The following is a 27184-nucleotide window of genomic DNA, read 5'->3' on the forward strand; positions in this document are numbered from 1 at the left end:
TTTACAGAACCAAAGATGGATGAATGGATGCTTGGATGGATGGATGGATGGATGGGTGGATGGATGGATTGGTGGATGGATGGATGGATAAATGAGTGGACAAAGTGTGTAAGCAGAGGGATTTTCATTTTCTTTTTGGTGTTTAACAACCCTGAGTGTCCTTCAGAATCACCTGAATTTCTTTCAAAACAATATTATTTCATTCATCCCACTCAAGACAATTGAAATCAGAATCTTTGGGTACATAACTTTCACAATGATAGGTTTTGAAAGCTCCAACTTTTAAAAGAAGCATTGAGCTGGAGTTATATAGCTCAGTAGTAGAATACTTGCTTAGCATGAGTAAGGCTTGGATTTCATTTCCAGAATCTACCCACCACCTCCTAAAAAAGAGAGAGAGAAAAGGAAAAGATAGGAAAATTAGAGGAAGAGGAAGAAACAGTAAAGAAAAGAAGAGGAATTGCACAATCTCCAATTTTCTTAATGGAATCCATTTCTGTTATCTGGATCAGTCTCAGGAATCTCTGTTATAGTACACAGTTGACGATTTCTTGAATCTCCAATTTTCCAAATTCTTCCTTAGCAGCCGGGCAAGTTTTTATGGTGCATGTGACTCAGTTAACATCTTTCAAGATAGTTTGCTCTTTTTCAAAATTTTTCACCAAAGAAGTCAAGTGTTCTATTTAGCTTCTACTGGATGTTTCCCAAGTCATCAAATATTTGATTTTAGAGATGTAACACTTTCTTGATTACTCCTCCTTTAAACTGCCATTCTTCTGCTTTCAACTTTACAAGTACTTTGGAGTAATCATCTTATCATACTAGACAAACATCTGATTACTGGCAAAAAAAAGGCCTCACTTTAAATTTATACAGACCCATCACAGAAGGCTGAGGAATCCAGCCCTGATACTACCATAGTAGGAAAATTATTTGTCTCTAAATTTAGATCTTGAAATATCTAAATAAATGCTTGAATCAAAATAAATGCTTGAATGCCAGGATAGAGATGGATGGAGAATATGATCTATATTAGAAAAAGATTATGGATAAGTATGTCTTAGGTTTGGAGCTTTTTTCACATTATTGTGTTTTGTAAGTGAAAGTTACTAATAAATCATTACAAAGTATTTGTGCACAATATTTTCTGATTGGAGAATGTTGATATTAATTTGTTGCTTTAAAATGAGTTAGTAGGAGGGGCTGGGGACTTAGCTCAGCGGCAAAAGCACCTGCCTGGCAAGTGCAAGGTCGTGAGTTCGGTTCCTGGTACCGGAGAAAAACCAAAAAAAAAAAAAAATAAAATAAAATGAGTTAGTAGGAAGAGGGGTTGATGGGAGGGTAGGGGAATGGGAAAACAAAGGTACCAAGATATATGGTGTGCAGGCACAAATTCCCTCTGATGAATGTGACCCACATGTACATCTGAACTGTAACGATAAATTTAATAATACAAAAACTAAATAAAATAAAATTAATTAGTAGTAATAAAGCAGGATTCCAGATCAAAAGGGAGTTCAAGCATACAAGATTAAAAAAATATATGAACTTGTTCCAGCAATGACTGGGGTATCCTGTGGGTACTTCTGATTACAACATAGTTGCATTCAACATGAGTGGGAAAACAATATTTCTAGAAATTTATCATTAAGTCATTCAGCCTTAAAAGAGAAATGAAAAAAAAACCTAGGATTTAGATAGGAAAAAATACTAAAGGTCAAATTTTAAAAGACAGTCACTCCTGGGAGGTCTGCAGAATATTTGATAGTTAATGGAGAGCTCAGGGAGAATGTGTTGTTGAGAATCAAAAATAGTAGACTCATGAAAGTAAGCTTTTGCTGGCTAATTAGCAGTCAGTACCAGTACTGTAAGGAGGAAAGTGAGCACAAGGGAAAGGAATAAGGAAATCAAGACATTTTGTATTACAAAAGAAAAATGCAGACACTACCCACAGTGTCCTTGTAGAAGCAAAGTAAGGATGCCCAACTAAAGAATCAGTGTGCTTTCTTGATGACTGTGGAGCTTGGTACAGGTGATGGATTGACAACTGGCGTACGACTTGTAACACCCAGCTGAACTTAATAAGCATGGCTCTGGGTATGAGAGGCCCACCTGAGCACTGTTGCCAACAGCATAAGAAACAGAACTAAATAAGAAGGGGAAGGCTGTTGGGAGCTGAGAGAGGCTGTTGGGAGCTGGTAGAAGCTGTCCAGAGCTGGTAGAAGCTGTTGGGAGCCTGTTGGAAGCTGTTAAGAAGCTATTGGTTTTCTTAGGGGTGCTTGTCGTGCTGGCTTTCCTGATGAACTCTACTGTTCCCATTGTCCAAGGAGCTTCGGGCCTTGTCACTGAGAATGGCTTCGGTTCACTTTGGGGAAGCTCTGGTCCTCCTTGAGCATGTCTTCCTGGCTGTGGAGGGGAAGATGGTGCACTGCTCAGTCTCCTGGAGAAGCTTGTCACATTGGCTTTCCAATGGGAACTCGGCTGTCCTGATCATTGGAGGAGCTCAGGACCTCACTGTTGCTGAAGATGGCTGTGGTACTTTTCAGGGGAGCTTTGGTTCTTATTTTGAGCATTGCCTCTTGGCTCCAGTTTAGATCTCTCAGCCTGCTAGCACAGATCTTTCATCCCACTGGCACAGACTTTCTACCTTTGACCACTGAGCTTTGGACCTTCCCAGTGCAGATTTGTGAAACAGGCCTGCATGACACATTGTCATGGGCTCTATACGTTTGGCTGGACTCCTGGAAGGCATAGCTATGGGCTCTAGGTCTTCAGCTGAACTCATGTAGGATATTTTTGTGGGATCCAGGCCCTCAGCTGATTCTTTGGTCTTTAGTGGTTGGACAGATTTCCTGCACTCTCTTGTATATGATTCTTTGGGTGACTGTTATAAATAATCTTATAAAATATGTGTCCTGTGTTATATTGTTCCCCTTGCAATAACCCCCAAACTACAGCAGTACATATTCATGGAATGAAAAGGAGAGCGATTTCTTAAGGAAGAGGTTAAGTGAACTTCTGTCCCCAGAAGGATTGGATATCTTCATCCAAAACATGTTCAGTATTCAAAGTATTTTGGCCACATTGACCATTAAGTGTAACTTCTGTGTTCTCCATATCCAGCGAAGGCAGTGGTGGTGAATGCATACACAGCAGGCTATTTGCATCACTGAAAGCTCTAACAGGTTCACCATCACTGGTGGAAGGCACTCTTAAGGAATTCAAGGGTGGGTTGGGATATAGTTGAAACAAGAAAGCAAGTTCTTCCTCTGCAGAATGCAAATGTGAGGCAGTTTGAAAAGAAATTAAGTAACTAATTAATTGATTAATTAACTTTTAAGATTTCTAGAGGTGAAAGGAATCACATTCTAAAAATCTTCCTTTTATCTCCGCCCAGCTAATGGAGTCTGTAGTGATAAGTAGGCTGACCAATTATTCAAATATAATTTCTTTCTCAAGAAAGGAAGTACTTTGATTTTGTAGAATGCATTGTGCCTAGAAAATCTATTCTATTTTATTGAAAATAGAAATTAAAAACAAATATATAATATAATGTTCAAAAATCAATGGACAAGTTGCTGCTAGGAAGTCACCATCATAGGGCTTTCGGCCCTGGCATAGATCCAGGACAAATACCTGGAATAACTGCATAAAACTCAGGGTTCAGTCCTTCTGTGTACACTATAAACTATTTTAAGGATGAATATTGACTTACTCTTAATGAATATATGAAATATCGGTCAATGACTGGAGGAAGCTCCCCAAGGTGAAATCTCCAGATTGTGAATGGTTTGACTTTATTTCTGTAAGGAAAAGCCTAAGCCAAATAGGGTCAAATCCAAATACGCCTTGACAAATCTGCAGAAAATTAGTTAACAACACAGTCATAAAATGTCTTAAGTTATGGATGTAAAATGAATGAATCTATGAGATTAGTTACAATACGGCAAAGGCCAAGGAATCCTAATTGAGAACTTCGAGTTTTCTTTCAAAGACATTCACCTGTTCACGCCTCACCTCCTCCCCGCTTCTTGCTTCTGTGATCTTCTTTCTTCACCAAAAGCAAAGCAAAACTGAACAGAAACACAGTTCTCAGAAAGTCAGGGTGAGCCACACGATTGCATTCGTGGTCACTTTGCCTCGTCACGACCTGGTAGGTAGCAAAGGTTTGTGTGTCAGGACTCAGCTGATTGTCCTGATTATAAAATCATATTTTCAGTGAGGCTATTTTTATATAACAGCTTTTATGAAGTTGTCATAGAAGGTAAGACCTCAGAAATATAATAATTACTGTTAGAAATGAAGCACAAAGCTAACCAGCTATGGACATTCTTATTTTATATGAGGACTGCTGTGTCAGATTTTTCTTTTGTGTGTGTGTGTCAGATTTTTCCTAGTTATCAAAACTATGTGATGTATCCCACTCTAATTTAGAATCAATGTGGGCTTTGTTTCCAGAGATGCTAATGATTTGATCTGTGGCACATAGGAATGTACGTGATTTATTATAAAAATGTTTAATTTTCATTTCATTGCATTAGAGTCTGTGAATGGTTATATATAGTCTTTAATTAAACTTGATTTACACAAATTGGGGTCAGTTTCCATTTAGACTGCTTGCAGTGTTAATCACAGTGCACATAGCTGTCACTGCTGAGAGAAAACGCTGTTTTCTAACACGGAATCGCCGCCGTGCAATTCTCTTCTGTTCTCTGAGCACATGTGTTACTGTGTATGTACACGTGTAGAAATGTTTCGCTAGCTCTGCTAGAGTGTGAGAGATTTGAATTCATTTACAATAGCATTTGGATTTCTGTGAATTTAGATTTAAGTACTTCTTGATTTTTAACAAGAAAACATTGGAAAACCTCATTTTAATTAAAGGGCAGCTCATTCTTTAGCAAAAACTGAATGTGTTCACGCAGTGTTTCCGCTTCACCAAATGCTAATCCAGTTCATTGCACTTTCTGTAACCTCTCAGAACTGAGAGCTTGTTATTTAAGAATCAGATGCATATTATCATTATCCAAGCACACCCATTTATAGCAGCAGAATTCACAATAGCTAAATCTTGGAAGCAAACTCTATGTCCATAGGCAGATGAATGATAAAGAAAGTGTGGCATTTATATACAATGGAATACTAGACTGCTGTAAAGAGTGATAAGCTTGAGTCATTTGTGAGAAGATGCGTGCACCTTCAGACCATAATGTTAAGTAAAAACATCAGGCACACAAGTGTAAGTGGTCCTGTTTCTCTCATATGAGAAATCTGAACAAGTAAATAAAGAATAAAATAAAAGAAAGATAATGGGAAGAAGGGAGACAGATCTTTCTAAATGGAAAGGGGATCAAGAGGTGAGGGAGAGACCTAGAGGGGAGGGAAAGGAAGTGGGAAAAGGAATTAAGACCTGTGATGTATATGCACCAGCTCCACAGGAGGAGTGCACAGTAATAGATGTGTTCATGTCAAAAAATAAACAAATCAGATGCCCCTGCTTATAACTTGCATTATTGATTGTAGATCTGGCCTTGTGATCAAAAGAGTTTAAAGGTGGATTCATCACAGCTCCATGCACGTGCACATATTTTACATGCTGGTCGGTGTGTAAAGACGTGGAAGATTTAAGGACAGACACCAGTGCATGCTCATTATTAACATACGTGTAATTCTTGGTCATTCTCACACTGCTGACTATAAAAGTGCCTTCCTTTACAACTTCTAAGCCACAACACCTAGCTCTGATGGTATTCACGATACATGCAAAGCTTCAGTGGGAAAATTACAGAACTTTTTCCAGAGAACTAAATTACACATTGGTCCTTTCTACCATGCTTGTTTTTTTCTCTCCTTTCCTCTCTCCACCCCATCTCTCCTTTCTTTCCTCTTTATCCTCCTTCTCTCTTTTGCTGGAGGGTTAAAGTAGCACAAATTTAGGAGTCAATCATAATTTAAAACATAATTCATTTTAGAGATTGTTAAAGGATGTGTGTCCTTATAAATCATTTGAGTTATTTAGAGTCTTATAATTTTTTGTTGTTGTTGTCTTTTTGAGACAGGATTTCGTTGTGCAGTCCCAGGCTGGCCTTGAACTCACTTTGTAGCCCAGGCTGGCCTCGAACTCTCAGCGATCCTCCTACCTCTGCCTCCTGAGTACTGAGATCGCAGACGTGCGCCACCATGCCTGGCTGCAGATTATTTAGATGATTGATAAACACAGTCATGAATTTTCTGTATGCTCAAGTGGGGACAAAGTGGAACCAAAAGACGCTGCCTTTGGGGAAAGTCATGGCCTAGCTAAGGAAACCTGGATCACACTCTTCAGACTGGGCTTTGGATAAAAGTGTGGCCAACTCAGCAAGCAGGAGATGCTGCTAAAAAGAAAGAAGTTGAAAGAAAGGGCAGACAGACAGTTTTTAGTACTTTCCCTTTGTTCTTTCTCGAGAGGAAGATTTTAGCGATCATAGCGCTTTAAGTGGCTGGGACAAGTCGGGGCTTCAGGAATGCCTTTGATACACAAGACCGGAAGTCTTGTTGAAATCTGAATGCACGTTGGCTTGCTCACATTGCTCTTTCTATTTTTTGTTAAAAGTTTACCAGGAAGTATTTACTGGCACTGTTGGTCTTGTAGCTATAGGGTGGCATTTCTGGAACTGCGGAACAGGGCAGGACAGGGTCTCCATGTGTGAAGCTGGCCATCTGGCTAAGTGAAGGGTGAAAGACATGTTGGCAGATCATTTCCAAGTAGTGCCGCTGAGGTTTGTAAGATGATGAAAAACCCAACAGCAACCGAGTGTGAGATCCAGAGCAGATAGGGAACATGGAGTCAATGGTGGGGGAAAGAGGGAAGGGGTCCTGTGTTTTCCAAGTGCTGTACCAGCTCCACCGAACTCAGCGTGATACCACCCTTGGATGGGAAGATTTGTAAATATCAGAGACTGATATCTGACTGAATTCATTGTTTCCTTTTGGCTTTAAAAATGCACTCATTTTCTCTAAAATCAGCATGGAAAGGAGTGTAATTTGTTGAACGAATTCTATCTTATGCGGTTTTGTATCATCATGTTTAATAATGATACACCAAAGGTAGATCCCTTAGTCACCCTAACTTTAGCATCTCCTGAATGAGATTAGGAAGTGATCATCATTTACATTTATTATACTTTGCATGTAATGAGCGTTAGCTATTAGCTCTAATTTGCTTCTCATCGTATTCATCAAAGAGGAACTATTTAGAAACTAAAACATCTCTGTCAGTTAGAATTTTAATGAATTAAGATGAAATGAGACAGTGTTAATTGGCAGTTGTTGCTGCAGGCTGGTTTCTAGATCTTGTAAGTGAAACCAATCCATCTCTCCATCAGGAGTAGTTTGTTTGATTTAATTCTAAGGATGCGCTGAATATTTGCCCCAAACTGTTCCTATGTATTTTCAGAACTAGAGAATGGCTTAGTTTTGTTGGCCTTCTTTCATTTTAAATTTTTAGTTCTCCTTAAAATTGGTTTAATTTGATTTTTAACTGTTGGTTTAAGCAGCCTTTGTATTGATACATCTCTTATACAAATACTCACAGAATATCGTTATTGGGGCATTTTTATCTAAAATGCCTAATACCTTCAGCACTTGGTAATTTTACTGCTAATCCTCTTTCTCTGTTCTGTTTTCCTCAGACATAAATGAATGTGAAGCTGAGCCCTGCAAAAACAGTGGAATATGTACAGACCTTGTTGCTAATTATTCCTGTGAGTGCCCAGGAGAATTTATGGGAAGAAATTGTCAGTATAGTAAGTATTTACATATATATGTAATTTTATTTGTACCGCCTTCAATTATTATGGAATCTGGGCCAAAATCAATATCATTTTCAGCCAGAGTGCATAATTGATTGAAATGGCACATTCTATATTTGCTGTTCTTAATATTGTAAGTGTGCATGTTTTACCTGACACGTCTCGGAACACAGAACATGTGAGTATAGTGTCTGTGACCTGAAAAAAATGTCACAGGTCCTCAGTTATCCAAACTCACCTCTGCCGTGAATCCCATTTTGGCTTTTGAGTACATGTATGGCTTGCATGTTGCCGCAGTATGGTTCCTAAGGACCAGAGAAGCACTGGAATTGGTAGCCTCTCCCACAATTAAGTGGAGAGAAAGAAGGATTCTGTGTATTCGGCTCACCTATCAGAGGGATTTCACAGTTTGTCTTCTTGGAAAGCTAAGACGGTAGAGTTTTGAGATGATGAATTGAATGGTGGGATCCTTATTTGCTTAAAGTGTTTACAAGGTGGCGGAAAGTATTGGCCCTCCAAAGATACACAATCTGGGCAAAAGTGGGAAGTAGACTTGGTGGATGGGGCCTCAAGTAGGCTGAAGCACATGCAAGTAACACTCATGGTACAGTGTTACTGTTAGCATGATTAGTTGTAACTGATGGGCAAGTATGAAAAGATTATACGCTACCAATTTCCATGTATTCTGCTATTGGAACATCAAAACAGTGTTCTGTACAAGTTCAGAATAAAGATGCAGATGAGAATGTAGATACAGCAACTAAGACACAGGTGGAAGGTGCTTTGCCCAAGCTTTTGCTATTAATTAGTGATAGAAGCAGAACTAATAATAATATAAGCCTTTAGCCTCCCAGCTTAGTATGTTTTTCTCTAAACTGAAATATCATCTCAGATTCAGATGACTGAGATGAACCTGTAGAGAGAGTATACCTCCTCTCTCTCTCTCTCTTTCTCTCTCTCACACACACACACAGAGTAGGTGTCCTCTTTGGAACCAGTAATGCATTTCTCTCTTTTCTTCTCTTTCCCTCTTTTTCTTCTCCTTCTACCATGGTCTTTATAAAATAAAATAGGGAATAGGGGCTGGGGATTTAGCTCAGCAGCCCAGCACCTGCCCGGCAAGTGAGCTCGATCCCCGGTACTGGAAAAACAAACAAGCAAACATAAAAAAATAAAATAAGGAATAATAAAGAATGATTTCTTGGAGTTATTTATATAAAACTAATGCTATATAACCCTAATCCCCCAACCCTAATAAATTTCACTAAAATAAATAAATTCTGCATTTCAAAGATAAGCCCTGGGTTGGGGCAAAAAAACTTTCTTAGACTTAGAATAACTGGAAGAAGGCATTGACCGTGAATTGATGAAGAAAACCGCAGGGCACAGACGGAGGTAAAAGGCCAACTGAGGAAGTGGTGGGCCACACAGCCACTATGCAGCCTTCCCTTCCAGCACTGCACTGATGCCCCCTAAGCTGCAGTCCTGTTCGCGGGTCCTGCTCCTTCTCAGGCACAGATCTGCATCCCTTACTTCTCTGTTTCATGGGATTTGAAGATGGCTGTTCAGTGAACCCTGGAGTTTCTACTGGAAACCTCCACGGTGCCCAGGAAGGAATAGCTGATTAAGATGGTGAACAATAGATGATGTCGGTGAGCTCTTTACATTTATTCAGTTTGAGGTCCAAACAGAAGGTCGCACAGCAAGACGGGAAGATCTTCGGGAGAGCCAGACACCCTGCCGCCTTAGTGCACATTAGGCACAGTAAGGCCGTCTCTGACTCACAGCAGCCTGGCCAGGGAGAGGCCTTCCCATTTTCCTAAAGTCAAAACTGTGTCGGGACACAGCCTGAGAGACCAGCCTAGGGATGAGAGTCGCTGGAATCCTAGCTCCTGCAGCTCACTGAATGAGTTTAAATTGGCATCTGAGAGTGTAGACATCTTAGAAGAGACTTAGGGAAGAATTAGGGGAGTGATCAGAATTGTTAGTTGGAGGATGAGGACCTTATGACACAGATACAATAGCCATGGAAAAGGAATGCACACACTGCCGAGATGCATTCTGGGCGGATACACTGAAATCAGCTGTCAACTTGTACATATTTAGTGGAATTTTACATTTCTGACTTATTTTAAAATGAAATCCTTTTTACATGTACAAAAAAGTAAAAAGAACGTTGAAAAGGAATAAAACTAATTTTAAAATATCTATATACAAATAATAAAATGTAAAAGATATAAATAAACTGGAATATTTTTAATAAAAGTAGAGTATAAGTATCAATATCATTAATTTATTATTTCTTTTAATTCAGTAAAATTAAACAGCGACAGGAAAGAATGGTGCAAATATGAAAGAAACTTCCCATAAAGGAATAACACTCATTTCTGAATTGTGTCTTCATCTTTATGTTTTCTGTGTATTTTGAATACTCACACATAGGTGTACAGTATTACCAGTATCATTCCAAGAATAACAATACTTAAATGTATTCTTAATGAGAGAGCCCTAGATAAATGAAAATATCTGGACTTAAGGGGCAACTCCCCTTGCCTCTTCATCCTCTGGTGTCTACTCCTTTTCATTCTGGGAGGGAAAGGTGGAAGATAAGTGGCAGGAACATAAGGAAAGTAGACACTCATACGCTTCCACTTTGACACATACACACAGCACACACACATATTCACACACACTCAGGAGGAAATCTATTCTTAATCATGAGAAAAAAATTCAAAGCAAAGGAGGTAACAAAGAAAGGCTTTTTCAAAGACGTCAGATCTTTCACTTTTCAAGTTTACTCACAGGAGGCTTCTCTCTACTGCTATCTACGCAACCTCTGTTCTGTTCCCAACCCATCTTCCAGAGAACCATTTTTAGGAAAGTCTGGATGTACTACCTTGCAGCCTAGGCTTCCAAGCTCCTGAGGTCAAGCACTGAATGTGACAGTCTATATCCTGAGGGGCACAAGGCATGCCTGTACCTCAGCTCACCCTTTCATCATCCTCCAGCTGCTTCTACACAACTTTCTTGCCTATGTAGAACAGTGGTGGGCAGGTAAAGAGTTAAGTTGTTAACTTGAGACCCATCACAGGAATTGGCAGAGCACACTTCAGGGTGTCAGAGCGGATCATGAGGGTGAAGTCATGGGAACTATGTCGGGTCCCTGGTTCATTTTTCTCTGACTCTGCTCCCCTGCGCTGGTTCCCAGCCACCATGAACTAAGCATCTTTGCTCCACAACCCCTTCCACTGTGATGGTTCTGCCTTGGAACCAACTGACCATGGACTGGCTCCTCCAACCATGAGCACAATTAACCCTCAACTCCTTCCCGTTTTCCTAAAGTCAGAACTGTGTGGGGACACATCCTGAGAGACCAGCCTAGGGACGAGTGTCGCTGGAATCCTAGCTCCTGCAGCTCACTGAATGAGTTTAAGAATTGGCATCTGAGAGTGTAGACATCTTAGAAGAGACTCAGGGAAGAATTAGGGGAGAGATCATAATTAGGGTAGAAATCATAAATTTCAGGTGTGGTATCCAGGTGAGGAGAAGCTGACGGATAAAATAGGCTGCCACATACCCAGCACATTCTTGCCCTAGGCATTTCCTTCCTGATACCCTGTTCCCTGCTGGGTCACACTGCTGTCATCTTGGTCACTGCATAGATGCACTGTGCTCCATAAGCCTTTCCTCGGCTTTTCCTCTTGACCTCAGCACACGGCAGCATACTTCTCTGCTTTACTTTTCCTCCTTCACACTAATCACTAGCATGTGTTTCACACTTGTATATTGTGTAGTAATTTTTCCCAGCACTTACGCTTCAGGAGAGAAGGATTATTCTGTTGTAAACACAGTTGCTAGAAAAGTGTTGGCACTCACTATGTGCTCAGTAAATGACCTGCAGAAGGAATGAACCCGGCACTCTGAGTTTCTTAAGTGCAAAAAGGACTTCTGATTTCTCTCAGTGTCTTAAACAACCACCAAGTCACTTTCAACCTGAGCTTTCCGTTTTTAAGCAGTGTTCGAAAGCTGCTTTGTCAACATAGCAAAATGTATTCTAGCATGTTAGTTGGTACTTAATAAGTGTGGATAGAAAATCGAATTGCTTTCCTTCGATTCAATAGATTCTTATAATTATGTGCTGCAGTGAGCTTATGATAATGGATTTAAAATAAGATAGGTGGTTCTCTTTTAAGGCTGCTTGTTAGAGGACATCTTGAATGTGCATATTGCATCACATGTATTTAGCAATAGGCCCCTATTCCTGCTGTGATCAAAACTGCTACCACTAACGAGGCATGAAATATAAAAGCAGTCATTTGGGAGATAATTTCTTCATGGTGTAGACAGACAGATCTTAATATCTTTCAATGTATCAAAAAGATTTGCCCATCTCAGATCTTATACTTTCTCTAATTTTTATTGGACTTCCCATTTTAATCTGTATTCCAGGGCAGCCTTTGCCGTTATCATGAAAATAAATATTCTGAATATTAATGACATTGAATATTTGAAACAAGTATATATTTTCATTTTCAGTTGAACAAATAAAAGCAAGATGCTTAAGCTATTATTTTAAATAAATACTACAAAATAAGCCTATGGATTCTATTATAATGTATGTCTTCAATTAATAGAGTTATTAAGCTCTTTTACTTTATGAGGAATAAACTTATGTCTAACCACATCTATTATGATATGGTACACAATTATTTGGTAATAGTATATAAGTCTATATTAAATGAAATTTTTCAGTAACAGTTTCATTTTTCAGATGTTAAGAGTGACCTCTTTAATACTTGCCATAAAATTTGCCTGTGAAAGTTCCAGTAATTATTTACTAATATTTAGAATTGAGTTAAGGGACTAATATCTCTGATTTAAATAATTCCAACTTAGGCATTCAGACGTAGCTCCTAAAACTTAGTTAAGTTAGCAGATGCTAATTATTTTTAGTTCTATTTGTCATCAATGTATTATAAGAGATTTGATTAAGCTTTCTTTTTTATTCTACTTGAAATGACTTTTGATTGATATGTGAAAGCCCTGTAGGTGTTCCTCCAGTATTTATCACAGCACCACAACAATTCTTCTAGTTAAAGTCCTGTTACATGTTTTATTCTCAAGTATTCGCACAGCTGTTTTTGTAAACAGCGTGAAAGGTAAAGGATGACGAGCTGTGCTAAGGAATCTCTTTCTAAAAGAACTGCTATGGCTTGCTGTGCATGTTTCACAGAAAATGATATTTAAATCAGAGTAACTGCAAAGGAAATTGCTAGCACATTAGTCAACTAATTTAAAAATAACTAGAATTGTTTTCATTTATTAAGCTTTGTGGCCCACAATAGCCATATACATTTCCCTCCTGGCTGTTTAAATGAGACATGATTAATTTGTAAGAATGGCACTTAAATGTATTTTCATCACTGACACTCTTTCTGGAAATTAAGATAGCTACCTAGGGAGCCTTCATAACGCATCGTCCCAGACCATTATGCCAAAAGGAATTAAGACTTAGGTGATTTCAGAAGGCTTAAGGAAAATTAAAAGCTGAAGTCTTCAATTGCAAATACTGTGATGTTTCAAAATGTCAAAATTATCCAGGTTTCTTAAACTTAATGAAACTGTTTAGGTAAATCCAGACAATTTTACTTTGAGAATTTTATCTAGAGTTATAAGAATGAAAGGTGATACATGCAAAAATATTTTGAAAATTATAAATTAATATTACCTTAATTTTAAGTAATATAACACTGAGTCTTCATAACAGATATTTATAGAGACATATACATAATATCAATGAATATTGTGTATTTATCAGGGAGTGTTGCATATATTTATTTTTATATCATTCTGTACTACCAGCTACCTTTATATATATAGGCCTAGTCAATGAAAAGTACTAAAAAAATTTATAAATAAATAAATGACATGATATGTATATATATTATGTCATTAATAATACATGTAATATATATATTATATTCTCAATGTTTACTACTTCTTTCAAAATGATGTCCTTTTTAAAAACCCAAATATCTGTCACCAGCTAATTGTGATATGATACTGGCTAATGTCAGACATTACTGTGACCCAAACGTTGGTCTCAGTGCATTAAATATTAATTTATTAATCGTCTCAGTACTCTTTCAGATAGGTGCTATTTGTTACTGATTCCATTTTACAGAAAACATCAAGTTACTGAGTGATTAAGTAATTTGCTTATGTTCGCACGGCTAATAAACTGCAGATTTTGGCTTCCGTCCCAGTTTCTCCAGCTGCGAAGCCAAGTTTGATGCTCTCCTGCCCCTTTGCAAGTGAGAGGGATGCTGCTTATTACATGGTAGACACTGAAAACATTTGCACTCCATGAGTGGCCTTGCCCTGGCGGCAGCATCACAGGAAACACTCCAAGCTTCACATTCAAGTAGAACTGGGCTTTAAACTACGAATTTCTGTACTTGTGACTCCATGTTCTGGATAAATGAGAATATGCAGTCCTGATTTCTGAGCCTCAGATATCTGAGCCTCCAATTTCTGTGAATGGAATTAATATTAATACTGTCTTTTGATTTCTATTGAGGGACAAATTAAAATTAATAACATATGCAAAATACTTGGCTCAATAAATGTTAAAAATAAATAATTACATAAGAACCTTTGAGTTATTTGAAAGGCCAATACCAATGTATCTCTGCTTTTTCTTTTGTTACCGTTGAGTGTAATTTTAGATTTTACCATATGTGCCAACAACTTACTCATCTTTGTAACTGAGTACATCATGGAGAACGGCTTATGTAAAAGTAAGCAATGATGCCATGTACTGTACTATACATACATATAGGAAATCTCACTGCAGTAACATGGTTATGTAAATATCTGACCCCAACTGACCACTGCAGGAAATATTGTTTCTTTAAAACAATATATGAGTGCACATATATCGCTGTGGTTTGATGTCTTTAATATGCAATGGAATTACAATGGTGAACTCCTACCATCTTGTCTAGTGAAACTCCATATTATCTCTTATGTTTTACTGAAGAAGTATTTTCTTATTCTCTTTAATGATTTGAGCAGTCTTTTATTTTTTCATCTGATAATCTGAGCAACGTAGTTGAGAAAAACGATGTGCAGTATAACAACCACTGTTGATTTGTGTTAATTTGTCTTGAGACCCTGTATCACTTTGAACGTTCTTGCTTTGATTTGTTTATGTGCGTGATACTGGTATGCTGCTACTGCTCTATTTTTTGCTTGTTTGTTTCTCATGTATTGCTCTCTTTAAAATAAAAAAGAAAAACAATATATGAAATAAATGTACTCCCGAACTATGACACCTGTTTTTTTTTTATAGTTCTATGTTTGCAATTATTACTAAGGTGTCCCTGTTATTAAATCAAATATTTTAATGGATAGCATGCAAAAATAAAAAGCAGAATGAATAACTCCAGTATCTTCTTACCTTGTGAAGATAATGCAGTATTATTGTGTTATATTAAAATAGAGTTAATTTACATCTCTTCTATCAAAGTAGGGTGTAGACCCACAAGTAAAATATAAAATAAATTCGCCAAGTACAGAGGGATGGTTATTGCATGACCTCACTTATGTGTTGAATATAGACTTTGAGCATAGAAGTAGGTGGAGAATTCTGTTAGCTACCTGGGGAAGAGGTGGATTAGCCAGTGGATGTATAGGCTTGGACAAGGACCACAAGGTTCGGCATGGTGTTATGTAATGAGGAGACTGTGCATGACAGTGATGCACAGTATATTTCAAAAAGCTTTCAAAAGGAAGAATTTTGAAAGTTTTCACCCAAAAGAAATGATAAGTGAGGGTTAGATATGTTTAATTTAGGCATTATACAACCATGCATGTTCAGAAACATCACGATTCCCTACTAATATGTACAATTTTATATTTCTATATATCATTACAACAAAAAATATATATTTTATATATATATATATATTTCTATGCATCATTACAACAAAAAAATTCGGATGTAAAATAGCATTTCAGAATTAATAAATTTATCAATAAATTAGTAATTCTGAAATTAATAAATTATAAGAAAGTGCCAATGTGAACAAGAGCAAGATAATTATGTGCCTGAAGAAGCTAGCCATAAATATCCTTGAGCTTTTTTTAGACTAACTATGTACAGGGGTTTGACTACATAACTGAATGAATTAATTTAATTACCAAATTGCATTGCACTGTATCATCTAAAGCTGGTGCAACATGGTAACCAGAATGAATGTACTTTATATTTTCATGCATTACATAGATTCATGGGGTGAAAAATAAGAATGGCATCACAGTGAATTATACAACCTGAGCAGAGCCATGAAGACACCGTAGAGAGAGAGCTGACAGGGCAGCACTTCTGTTTGGGATGTTCAAGGCAGAGGCACTGAACTGACACCAGAAGAGAACGTCTCTGCAAACATAAAGAGTGTGATAGGAGAATTTTATAAAGAAATGGACAAAGGAGCCCTTTGTCCTTGAGAATGTTCACCTTTAAGGGATGAATTAAACATTGATTAATCACCGTGCAATAGCATTTTTCAGAACAATCGCTTACTTTTTAGGTCTTAACATTATGGAGTCAAGAAATTTCACTTGGAGGTCATGACCTGTCCAAAGCAAACAATATTTATACATTAAAAATACATCGTATCAACTAAACTTGCGTTTTGTGCAGCTAATAGACATGTTTTGAATCCCTAAAATAGACTTCAACTTTTGAAATGTTAATGTACAAGCAATATAACAAGAAAACAAATAGAGAAAAGAAAAGGAATCGTGAATTATTAATCCTAGTTTTGTCCAAGATAATAAATATCTGTCTTTGAAACCAATGTGGAATTTAACTTAGGTTTACCATGCCTTGCTTAGATATAAATATAGGAATACAGCCACAACACCAGTAGAACAGGAGAAGGGCTGTCTGCTCAGGTTGGCAACATTTGTGAACAACAGGAAAAATAAAGAAATTGACGGTGCATTGATATAAGTTTTATACTCAACATTGGCAAGATAATATTGAATTTAAGATAATAATATTTAAGTGTACCAGCAATACAGACATAAACATAGGTATAGATTCTTAAACATAGATCATTATTCTAATTTATTATATTACTTTAAAAGATATGACTATAGTTAAAGCAAAACAAAAAAAAAAAAGAAAAGGCTACCTGCTCAAGTATATCAGTAGCCTGCAAGGAAAGGAAGATTCCAGTCATTAGATGGATGAGGTTGTTACAACAATAAACATAAAAAATTGACTTAAGACTGAATTGGATTTTCTGTGTATGACATGTAAGTCCAACTTCAATTAGATGCCCCTGGGTATATATATTTTTTCAAATATTTCCCAACCTTTCTTTTTGTAGATGTACTACACTTTAGAAGTTCACTTAGTGTATCTTAACGTGGTAATGTAATAAAAGAAAGAGAAATAGCCGCAAAATGCTCAACTGGACTTTCTAGGACTTGTTATATCCCTCCAACAAATTGAATCAGATTCTCATTACCTTATAATTTTGTATCTGATTGCTAATAATGAAAGATGCAATAAGACCTTCATGGTTTTCAAATTATGTCTCATTCATTCCCATTAATTGTTAAACTATGTAGTTCAGGAACTATAATTCACCTTGAATTTTCTAGCTAGGATAACATTTATCTTAACTTTTCCCAATTCAAAGAAAGGAAGAAGAAGCAGTCAGATGTTAGGTGAGTTTGGGAACATGGGAAAAGCTTAGTATTCATACAATTCAAAATTGTAGTGGATCATTAAATGTATTGTTTTCGCAGACTGAAAATTGTAAACTTTAAACCATTTATTTCCCCAAGCCTCAGCATTGCAGTAAAAAGAGAAGAAGCCAAGTAAAGTATATGTAGTATAGGAAGGGAACCTTTTTTGTGTAAAAAATGGAAAAGCAGGCATCCTGGGACCGGGAAGATATAACATGGTGACATATAATTCACGGGCAGGAGTCATTCTCTCCACATGTGAACATGGCATGCTTGGATGCTTAGGTGAAACATGTCATTTGAGTCTGAAATGGTTATTTCATCATGGGGAAGTTACAGTCCAAATGACGGTGACTTCTGCTTTTTTTATCATAAAGAGAATAGAAAAAAATAAAATAACATTGACAAAAACAAAACACAAAAACAATAAAAATGATACAGTGCTTCAAAACAAAATGACAGGAATTAACAGTGGTTGTAATATTAAATATTGTTATCTTCAATGAAGTTGCTCAGATTACCAGATGTAAGAATGCAAGATTGATCAAACCATTAAAGAGAATAAAAAAAAAATTAGAAATGATACAAAGCTTCACTAATCAAGATGGTAGGAATTCACCAATCATTTTTACTTTGCATATTGTTGTCCTCAAATTAGTTGTTCAGATTACCATACATAAGCATGCAAAATTGGTCAAAACAAACTTAAACATTAACTGTTCCTTTCAATAAACCAATAGGCATCAGCAGTACAATTAACTTCTGCTTTCATCACACCCATGAATAGCAGAGACAAACGCCTTCCTCAAATGGGAGCAAGAGTATAGATGGCTCCTGATCTTTCACCAAATGTGCACAGCTTTCCAAATGATGGCATGATTTCCTGACCGCTCAGGGATTTCAAAGGGTTACAATAAAATCTTATTGGCAACCTGGAGCTAAAGTTGGCAGTGAAAGCAACAACTAGTCTGACCCCAAGTTGCAGTTTGATTAGCATACTTGAAAGTAATGGCTTCCTGCACAAGACAAAGTAAGCCCATAATTTCAGTTACATCATCACAGCAGCCGCGTTCACCTGAAGGACAGTGCGTGGCAGACTTTGTTTCTGCTTAGGTACATTGAATTATAGGTGCAATGGGGATATCCAGATGTGATAGTACAGGTAGTTATTAAAATGCAGACCCTAGTTCAAGGAAGCACTGGTGATCAGGATTCAGATTTTGCAATCAGATGAGAAAGGTAAAATGACAAGATCAGTTGGCTTTCCCCAGAGAGAAAGTAAAGAGATTAAAGAATATAAGATTACTAGGGACAGAGATGAAGGCAGATAAAGTGGTTATTGATCTGCAAAGGTACAAAAAATACAATAAGAAGGTAATCTGAGAAGCAGAAGGAAAATAACATGAAGAAAGAGCAAGGAAAATGATGTTTCCAGAATAGGAGCTGGTCAAGGAAATGAAGCCTAAGAAAAAGTTTCTATAACTTTTTTTTTTTTTTTTTGGTATCAGGAATCGAACTCATGACCTTGTACTTGCCGGGCAGGCGTTATGCTGCTGAGCTAAATCCCCAGCCCCTGAAAAATTTTCTGAAGTTGGAGACTCAAACCACTAATGGGCCTGACATAATCACAGTGGGTAGTAGAGAAGAATGCCAGGGTGAAAGTATTTAGATGGAACCTATGCTGAGTTGGAAATAACCACAAACCACATCTCCCAGGTTAAGGTGCAGGGTCCTTGGAGCATATGTGAAACCCTAAAGAAACATTAAGGTGACCAAGGTCCTAAAAATAAATTTTATAATAGTTACCTTAATAGCCTTATCGGGTCAATAATACACAATCTTTTTAGAGCTCTGGAGGGAATAGACACATAAAGTACCCAACTTAAAAATAGATTGAACTTGAGGAATATGATTCTATAAAAAGAGTAGAGCCAGAGCAAAGCCACTAAATCCAATACTAAAACTCAAGGTAAACAGGAGCAGGGACAGAAAATAAACTATTCTGACACAAAAAATGGGTAGAACTATAGTTATATAAGGAAGCCTATAAATACTCAGCACTATTATCTAACTACAAAACGCCAAGAAATTGAAACTGCAGCTGTTAGCACAGAAAAAGCCAGAGATATTTGTGGTGCTTTGTTCAAAGTAAAATTCACTTTTTATTTTCCCTGCTATAGTTAGGCAAACGCATAATTTTTTAAACATCCATAAAGTTACTATTTGGTACATAAATATTGGTTCATATTCAGCTGATATAACTTAATGTCATTTCCCTTTCTAGTAGAATGAACGTTTAATTCTACCATTATTAATCGTTTTTATCTTAATAGCACTTTCCTACATGGATTAATATAAAGGCAGATTTGCTCGTACTCTTTAAATGTTTAATGCCAATTTTTAGCCTAAATGTAAAATTGAACCTGAAAGGATGACCACATAAATGTGTCTTTGTTGAGAGAGACAGGAAATATGGTGACTTCTTGTCACTGACATAATAAAAACCTATCTTTATTTTTATGAATGACTGCCTAAAAATCAGTTTCCATCAATTCCAAATATAGGCAGTAGTCACTCATACCATGAACTGTACCTCCCACTTTGTTCACTAACACCAGTCACAAACATTTTCATTTCACAGCACTCCTGCTGTAAATATATAAAAATATCATTTATATTTTTCACTAATGTGAATCTATAGTAGACTTGTCACTATCTCTTATTTCATATATTGACAGATCAGTAAATATATTGGCTTGCATTTTCAAATATTTAGATTTCCTTATATTACTTTATAATTTATTAAATAAAAAGTAAAATAGAATTTCCTAACAAAGCTAATAGGAGAATAACAATAGTGAATACACTGAATATTGTCATCTTCAAAGTAGTTACTCAGAGTACAAGATATGGGCATGAAAATTCTCCACTCAGTATTAGCAAAAACTTTCCCTCTCAATGAACTAAGAGACAGTAATAGTATAGCTATCTTGCATTTTTCTCCCTTTTCCCTTTCTTCCTTTGAAAGATCTCTCAGCTTTATCAGAATAAAAAAGAGACTCCATAGAAAAATTCAGAAAACTGAGTTAATGGTTTACCTGTTTCAAAAGCTATTTTGCTGTGCATAATATAAAAGGAAGTTTTATAGATAGAAGAAAATAATAAGTAGTTTTCATTGAATTTCCACTCCTGTCTTTTCTGCTGAGTTTCATTCTTTAGTTTAATTTGTGAAAATCTGTAAGTAAAATAGCAGAAGATGATATTGTTAAACTGCAATTTTGTCCTTGTTTGTAGAGGTTTCACTAGCAGGACTGAGCTCTTATGGAGTGCATTTCTACCTCTAACCAACAGTGCAAATTTAGGAAGTTTGCGGCCTGTGGACACGTGATGTACTCTAAATTGCCTGCCTTATGGGCATCAGTGGTTTACCTGTTTGTATTTAAAAGACAATGCAAAGAAATATCTAAAGAACAGTCTTTATCTAGTCTTTTACACAAACCCCTTTTCTGAGCCCTTGCCCCAGGGCTGCTACCTGAGCATATTCAGTATGCTTTATAAGAGCATCTTTTCAGTTCCCTTAAGCCAGTTATGATCCATGAAACGTTTTGGAATCATTTATTTGGTTTTCCAAGTATATTTACCAGTTTTTCATCCCTGGGAACAAATACCCACCTATGTAATTTAAAAGGAAGAGAGAGGTTAATTTGGTTCATGCCTTCAGAGATCTCAACCCAGGGCTGGCTGGTCCATGGGAAAAACAGCACTGCAAAAAGATAAGGTAGGGGCTGGGGACTTAGCTCAGTGGTACAGCTCCTGCCTGGCAAGTGTGAGGTTGTGAGTTTAATTCCTGGTACCAGAAAAAAAAAAAAAGATTTTTGGGCCTGGGGATTTAGCTCAGCAGCACACCACCTGCCTGGCAAGCGCAAGGTTTTGAGTTTGGTTTCCAGTACCAGAAATGGCCCCCCACCAAAAAAAAAAAGAAAAGGTAGAGCAAAGCTGTTTCCTTCATGGTGGCAGAGAAAGAGCAGAACAGTGCCAGACAGAAAGGGGAAAGAGAAAAGACTTGTTACCCAAGCTCACAGCTCCGTGACTCCCTCAGGCAAACCTAGAAAGGGGCTCTTACTGATCCTTATTGACCTCAAGCCAATCAAATTGGAAATCCTGCTTAACTGTCACATTCCACTCTTTGTCAACTTGCCATCGTAAAACATATCTTTAAACTTAACCTCCAAATAAATACAAGGTTGTAATTCCACCTAACACGTACAGCTGTCCTACATACAACTAAAAGTGCATTAATTCCTTCCCTAAACTAGCAACAGTCCCAGCATTGCTCGTTAGTCCAAGTCCAAAGACTTCTTTGAGACTCAAGGCAAATTCTTAGTTGTAAACCCCTGAAAATTCAAAAGCATGTTATATATTCCCAGCATACAATGGCACAGGTTAAATATTCCTATTCCAAATGGGAAGAATAGAGATGTAGAAAATAATTGCCCCAAAGAAAGCCTGATAACGAGCACACTAAGTCCTGCAGCTCCAAAACCAGAATCTGGACACATGTGGTCAGATGTGCATTCTAAAGGGCTTGAGCATCTCCACCCCATGGATCCTACTGCTTGCAGCCCACATGACGTGTCTTATGCTGGCCTTGTTCACTGCCTGGTGTTTACTCAGCAAATGTTCTACATTCTAGGCAGCCCTAACTACGTAAGCCTCCAGTGTCAGCTTTTGCTTCACTCATAGCTTCATGCATACCCTCTGAAAGGCTCCTGGGAGGGACTGTGACCCTGCCACGCCAAATTGCCTGGCCTTCCAGGCCATCCTCTGAAATATTGTTTCATGATTGGCTTCATACAATGAGTGTTAACTAGTACACAAGACTGTATATGTGAAGGTTGCTTATAACATACAAAAAGCAATCAATTTAAAAGTATACCTGAGAAGAAAATCAATTCCTTTAGTATTTCTCAACTTCTTTTCCTAGCATAGGAAAATGCTAGCTTTTTATTGACATTTAAACTTTTGAGAAGTTGGGTGATTTTTACCACAAGGGACCCTGTGAGTTCATTCATTACGTAAAACACTATAAAATTCTCCACAAAGGTATTACCTATGTTCTTTGTTTGTGCTAATATCATTGAGAATTTTTTATGCCCATATCTTCCACTCTGAGTAACTGCTGTGAAGTTAACAATGTGCAATATATTAACAACTGTTCTTCTCCCATTATTTTGTTTTGAAATTTTGTTTTAGTTTTTTTTCCATTAAAAAAGTTAAATTATGAGTTTTTGGTGTAATATAAGTAATGGTACTGTTAGGCTGAAAATATTGCAAAGTAACATAGAAAATTCTGTTCATGAAAATGGTAAGCCATTAGAATAGGTTAAAAAAAGTTATTTTTCTACGGGATAGTTGGTGACATGTAACTTCTAGAGAGTATGCTACTACACATCCCTTGAATATATATTGATGGTACACTTCCTTTTAAGCAGCACTTCTCTAATATTACTTAAATACTTTTTTTGATTAAAAATATGTATGTATATATATATGTGTGTGTGTGTGTGTGTGTGTGTGTGTATAGGAAGCACACACTTACTTAAAAATCACTTGGAAAACACAAAATTAATGTTTCAACTGCTTTTGCCCTTGAAGTGGAGATCACTTAAGTCCCCAGCTTGTTACCATCAACGGCTGTCAGCCGATGGGCTTGAGGCCTGCACAAGGCTCTGGTGCATCAGACTCAAGGAAGGCACCCGGTAAACGGTCTCCTCCACCTTTATGGGACGCTGTGTTGAGGGACCACAGATACTCTTCTGTTAACTCTAGTACCCGCATTATCTTACAGCAACTTTGTGATAGGCAGTGTGTGACAGGGAAGCTGGATTGTCAAATTGCTTGACTCAAAAGCAGGTAGCGCTTGCCTACTGTTCCTTCTTTCTTTCCAGAGTGCCTTCCTTGTGTGTGGAATACTAAATCACTGTTCAGGTCTCAAGTAGTTTCTCAGGAGTAGACATGGGTTCTTTAGTGTATTTGTTGTCCTTCCCAAAATACCTACATGGGTAAGTTTGGTACTTGAAAATTGGGGGCAGCAGAGTAGGTAACTAAGATTTCTTTGAGTTTCATAAGAGCCCTCTGTCGAGAGGGAGGCATCTTCCTGCATTTTACCTGATGCAAAAAATAGAAAGCAGACGGGCACTTATTTAAACGTATGAACAGACTACTAGATACATTTCATTCACATTTAAATTGAAGTTTTTAAAAAGAAAAAATAGAAAAGTTACAGCATTATGCATACCTGGATCGCAACATAAAGTAAGAGCGGAGCCACTATTTAACATTCTGCTCACACGTTTCCCTTCAATTCCCAAGAATATAACAGTGCACACAGCTTTTGATATTTCAGAAGCTGACTAGCCAGGCAGACTGGTGACAAACCTGTTTTTATTACTGGCTGAAATGAAGTTCTTAAAAAACATTCTAACACAACCACAGTGCAATGCAAGTTAAAACCTGCAAAAACCAGGTTTCAAATATTAATTCATGTTATAAATAAGCCGTGCTTATGAGAAATGGGTACTAAAACTAATTTAAAATGATCACAAGACATACAGGGTAAGTATTAGTTAGTTCATTTTACTCGTGTTTACTTTTGAATTTTTTAGCATGAATATTGTGGTTTGGACTCACAGTAAAGCGAATGCCACTGCAAAGGGGTTATCCTAGGAAAATTCACACTTCTGCGCACATAAATGTTTAAGTGGTATCCTGTTATTTGCCATCAGAATGCTTGTGTGTAAGGCTACTGCAAACCTAAAAGAACTGCTGCAAAATCAAACCTAGGTGAAGATGGAACTTTCTCAGTAAAGTCATGATGAAAATGTGTGGAGATTGTGCACAAACTTTTATCACTTTACCTTAAGTGAACTTCGGGTTATTATATTTGCACAGGTGCTAATTTCATCTTTGAAAAATGTTAACACCAAAAGCATTTTTCCTGAGGCATTTTATTAAAGAGAAGAATCTGCTGCAGTCTAACGGACTTCCTTATAAGAGGAGAAATGAAGAACTGCATCGCAGGGAGAAGATAAATAACAAAAGAGAGGAAACTAAAGTTGAAGAAGTCCACAGTGAATTTTTTTAAATGGAGCCTTAGTGGTAATACAATATCTCGCTTATAACAACTGCAGGAATAGACAGCAATGAAACAAAATTTGAAGGAGCTATATCCAGTTGCTCTGTTGCTTGGAGCATAGTGGCTAGAATGATTCCACTTCTGTAATAAACTTTAATTGTAGAAGTTATATATACTGTAAGCCCTAGTAAATAGAAACCATAATTATTAAAACAGCTTACCTGTGAGAATGCATTAGCCACTATCCACTGTATGTGTTGCTCTTTGTGGATACTGAGAACGTAGTGACGCACTTTCTACTCAAATTGCAGAACTTTTAGCACCATGGCTGTTCAGTATTAGCATTATTCCTCTACTGATATTAACTTTCAGTTTTAATTTACTGCTTAATATATTTAGTGCTTCACAGCTCCGAGAAAGTGCATTCAAACTTTAAATATATCCATGCCACTTTTTTCTTGCCTGGGAGAAACATGCACAGATATTTAGCCCTAGTTTCATCTACTGAAACTATCTTGATTTCTAATACAACTGACATAGTTTTAGTAGAAAAAAATTCTGTCTTCTAGTTGGAATGACATTTGGATATATTGAAGATAAAACTAATAAAAGAGTGAAGCATTTCTAGTTTTATTTATCAATAAAAGTAGAATACTGAAGCATGGATGAATATTTAAAGACAAAAAAACAGTTTTTACAAGATAATTCTCATTTGATCACATGTATAATCTGAGAGAGTAAAAGCAGGGCTCTAAACTGTCAGACTAACAACCATTATCAAACAGAGCATGAATGGTGGGGTGTTTTGTCAAGTTTCTTTTCCTTTCTTCTTTCACCTGTAGTCAGCTCAGCACTCGTCATATGTAGGCTTGAGTAGGAGACAAAAATGCAAAAGAAGGAAGTGTGGATCTTCAACTGTAGTATAATTTAGATATTTGAAGGGATTCTGTGGATTTCTGTGCCAGAGTGTAACCTGTACTCCTACAGAGGCACGAATAAACCTGGATGTTTGCTGCACTTTCTGATTTTTTGTTTGTTTGTTTGTTTTGTTTTTTTCCCGGTACCGGGAATCAAACTCACAACCTTGCGCTTGCCAGGCAGGCGCTGTGCCGCTGAGCTAAATCCCCAGCCCCGCTTTTTGACTTTCTTATCATGACTTTTTGACTTTCTTATCATGACTTTTTGACATCCCTGTGCAAACATACATTTAATAAGTTTAGCACGTTATTTTATTTTGTTTCCTGAAAATGCCTCTTCATTTGTGTGACGTTTCATGAGAAACCGGTGAGCGCACTTGGTTTTCTTATGTCTCAAAGCAGATCATGAAAAGAGCCAGCTGGATGTTACAAAGCATTTCATTATTTTCCCCTGATGCATCCGCTCTCTGCCCTTGGAAATTGGAAGACATGAATATTAGTATCCTTCTCATGTTGATTGGAAATACAAGTCATGATGAAACCCGAGAGCTTATGCTGCACATACAGGATCGGAGGGCTGTAATTTGGGTGGAAATGGCTTGTTACTTTACTCTCAGACTTGAGGAAATGAGATTTTTTTTGATTACTCTAACAAAATTGCCAGAAGCTAAAACTTCATCTCCACTTATCCTAAAGATAAAATTACCCAGCTATTAAATTGGGGGGAAAAAACTTGATAATGAAGGTGCTCTTTGGAGTTGTAAGCTGGTTTAACACAGCTCTCATGTAATAGCATTCCATAGAAGACCCGGTTTTTGCCACAATGAATAAAAACGTACTAACAGACATAGACCTGCTTTAAAAGGAGGCTATTTAATTGGTTACAGTCTTCCAGTGAGTCTGACAATAACCTGTAGGGAATCATTTCATTTTTATTCATTACAAGAAGTCATTGTTTATGCTTCCCCCGGCAAAGAGTTTTATCTGACAATTGGAGTGCTTTGGTGACAGAAATACTTGATGATGTGTGTGGTATTAAGGACATGCCAAGTGACATGATCCTTTGAATCATTTTCAGTAGTGATGCATGTTTAATAGTTGTTTATATGTGTATACTTGTAAATTTTATTAAAGAACACCTTGCAAGGGAAATAAGAGTAGATGTTCTGCTCCTTTTTAAAATCATTTTTGACAAGTATATGTAGGAAAAACCTGCCTGAACCAGGAGCATATGTTTGAACTGTGGATTTCCGGGTACTTAGGAGTGGTAGTTCATGGTGCCCACTGATGAATTTCTATCTCATAGTCTTGCTTTGTAATAGTAAAACAACCTAAGAGCTGTGATTCACTGAGGCCGTATTTCACAGTTTAGTTCATACTGCATGTTTGTCCTGTAGTCTTTCAATATATATTTTCCTTATCTATCAGTGAAATCTGTGAGGTGGATGTTAGACCTCTGGAATATACGTAGTGAGCCCCACAGTTTTCATACTTTGTGATCTCTGGGCTGCATCTCAAGCTTTTCAAAATAAAGACCAAAGTAAGGCATTGTGACTGAACTGACATGGGTTGTCACT

General features: G+C 37.2%; 1 protein-coding gene across 1 annotated transcript in view; it reads left to right on the top strand.

Annotated features, from left to right (window-relative positions):
* The window catches only part of Edil3 (EGF-like repeats and discoidin I-like domains 3), a gene marked incomplete at its 5' end in the record, with an annotated part of 289245 nt that overhangs the window by 104693 nt on the left and 157368 nt on the right, over positions 1–27184 (top strand). The window contains 1 exon segment of the mRNA XM_013513061.1: positions 7671–7784. Coding sequence (XP_013368515.1) covers positions 7671–7784 — 114 coding nt within the window.

The sequence above is a fragment of the Chinchilla lanigera genome, unplaced genomic scaffold (genome assembly GCF_000276665.1).
Source record: "Chinchilla lanigera isolate Chin_1 unplaced genomic scaffold, ChiLan1.0 scaffold00017, whole genome shotgun sequence".
Classification (NCBI taxonomy): Eukaryota; Metazoa; Chordata; class Mammalia; order Rodentia; family Chinchillidae; genus Chinchilla; species Chinchilla lanigera.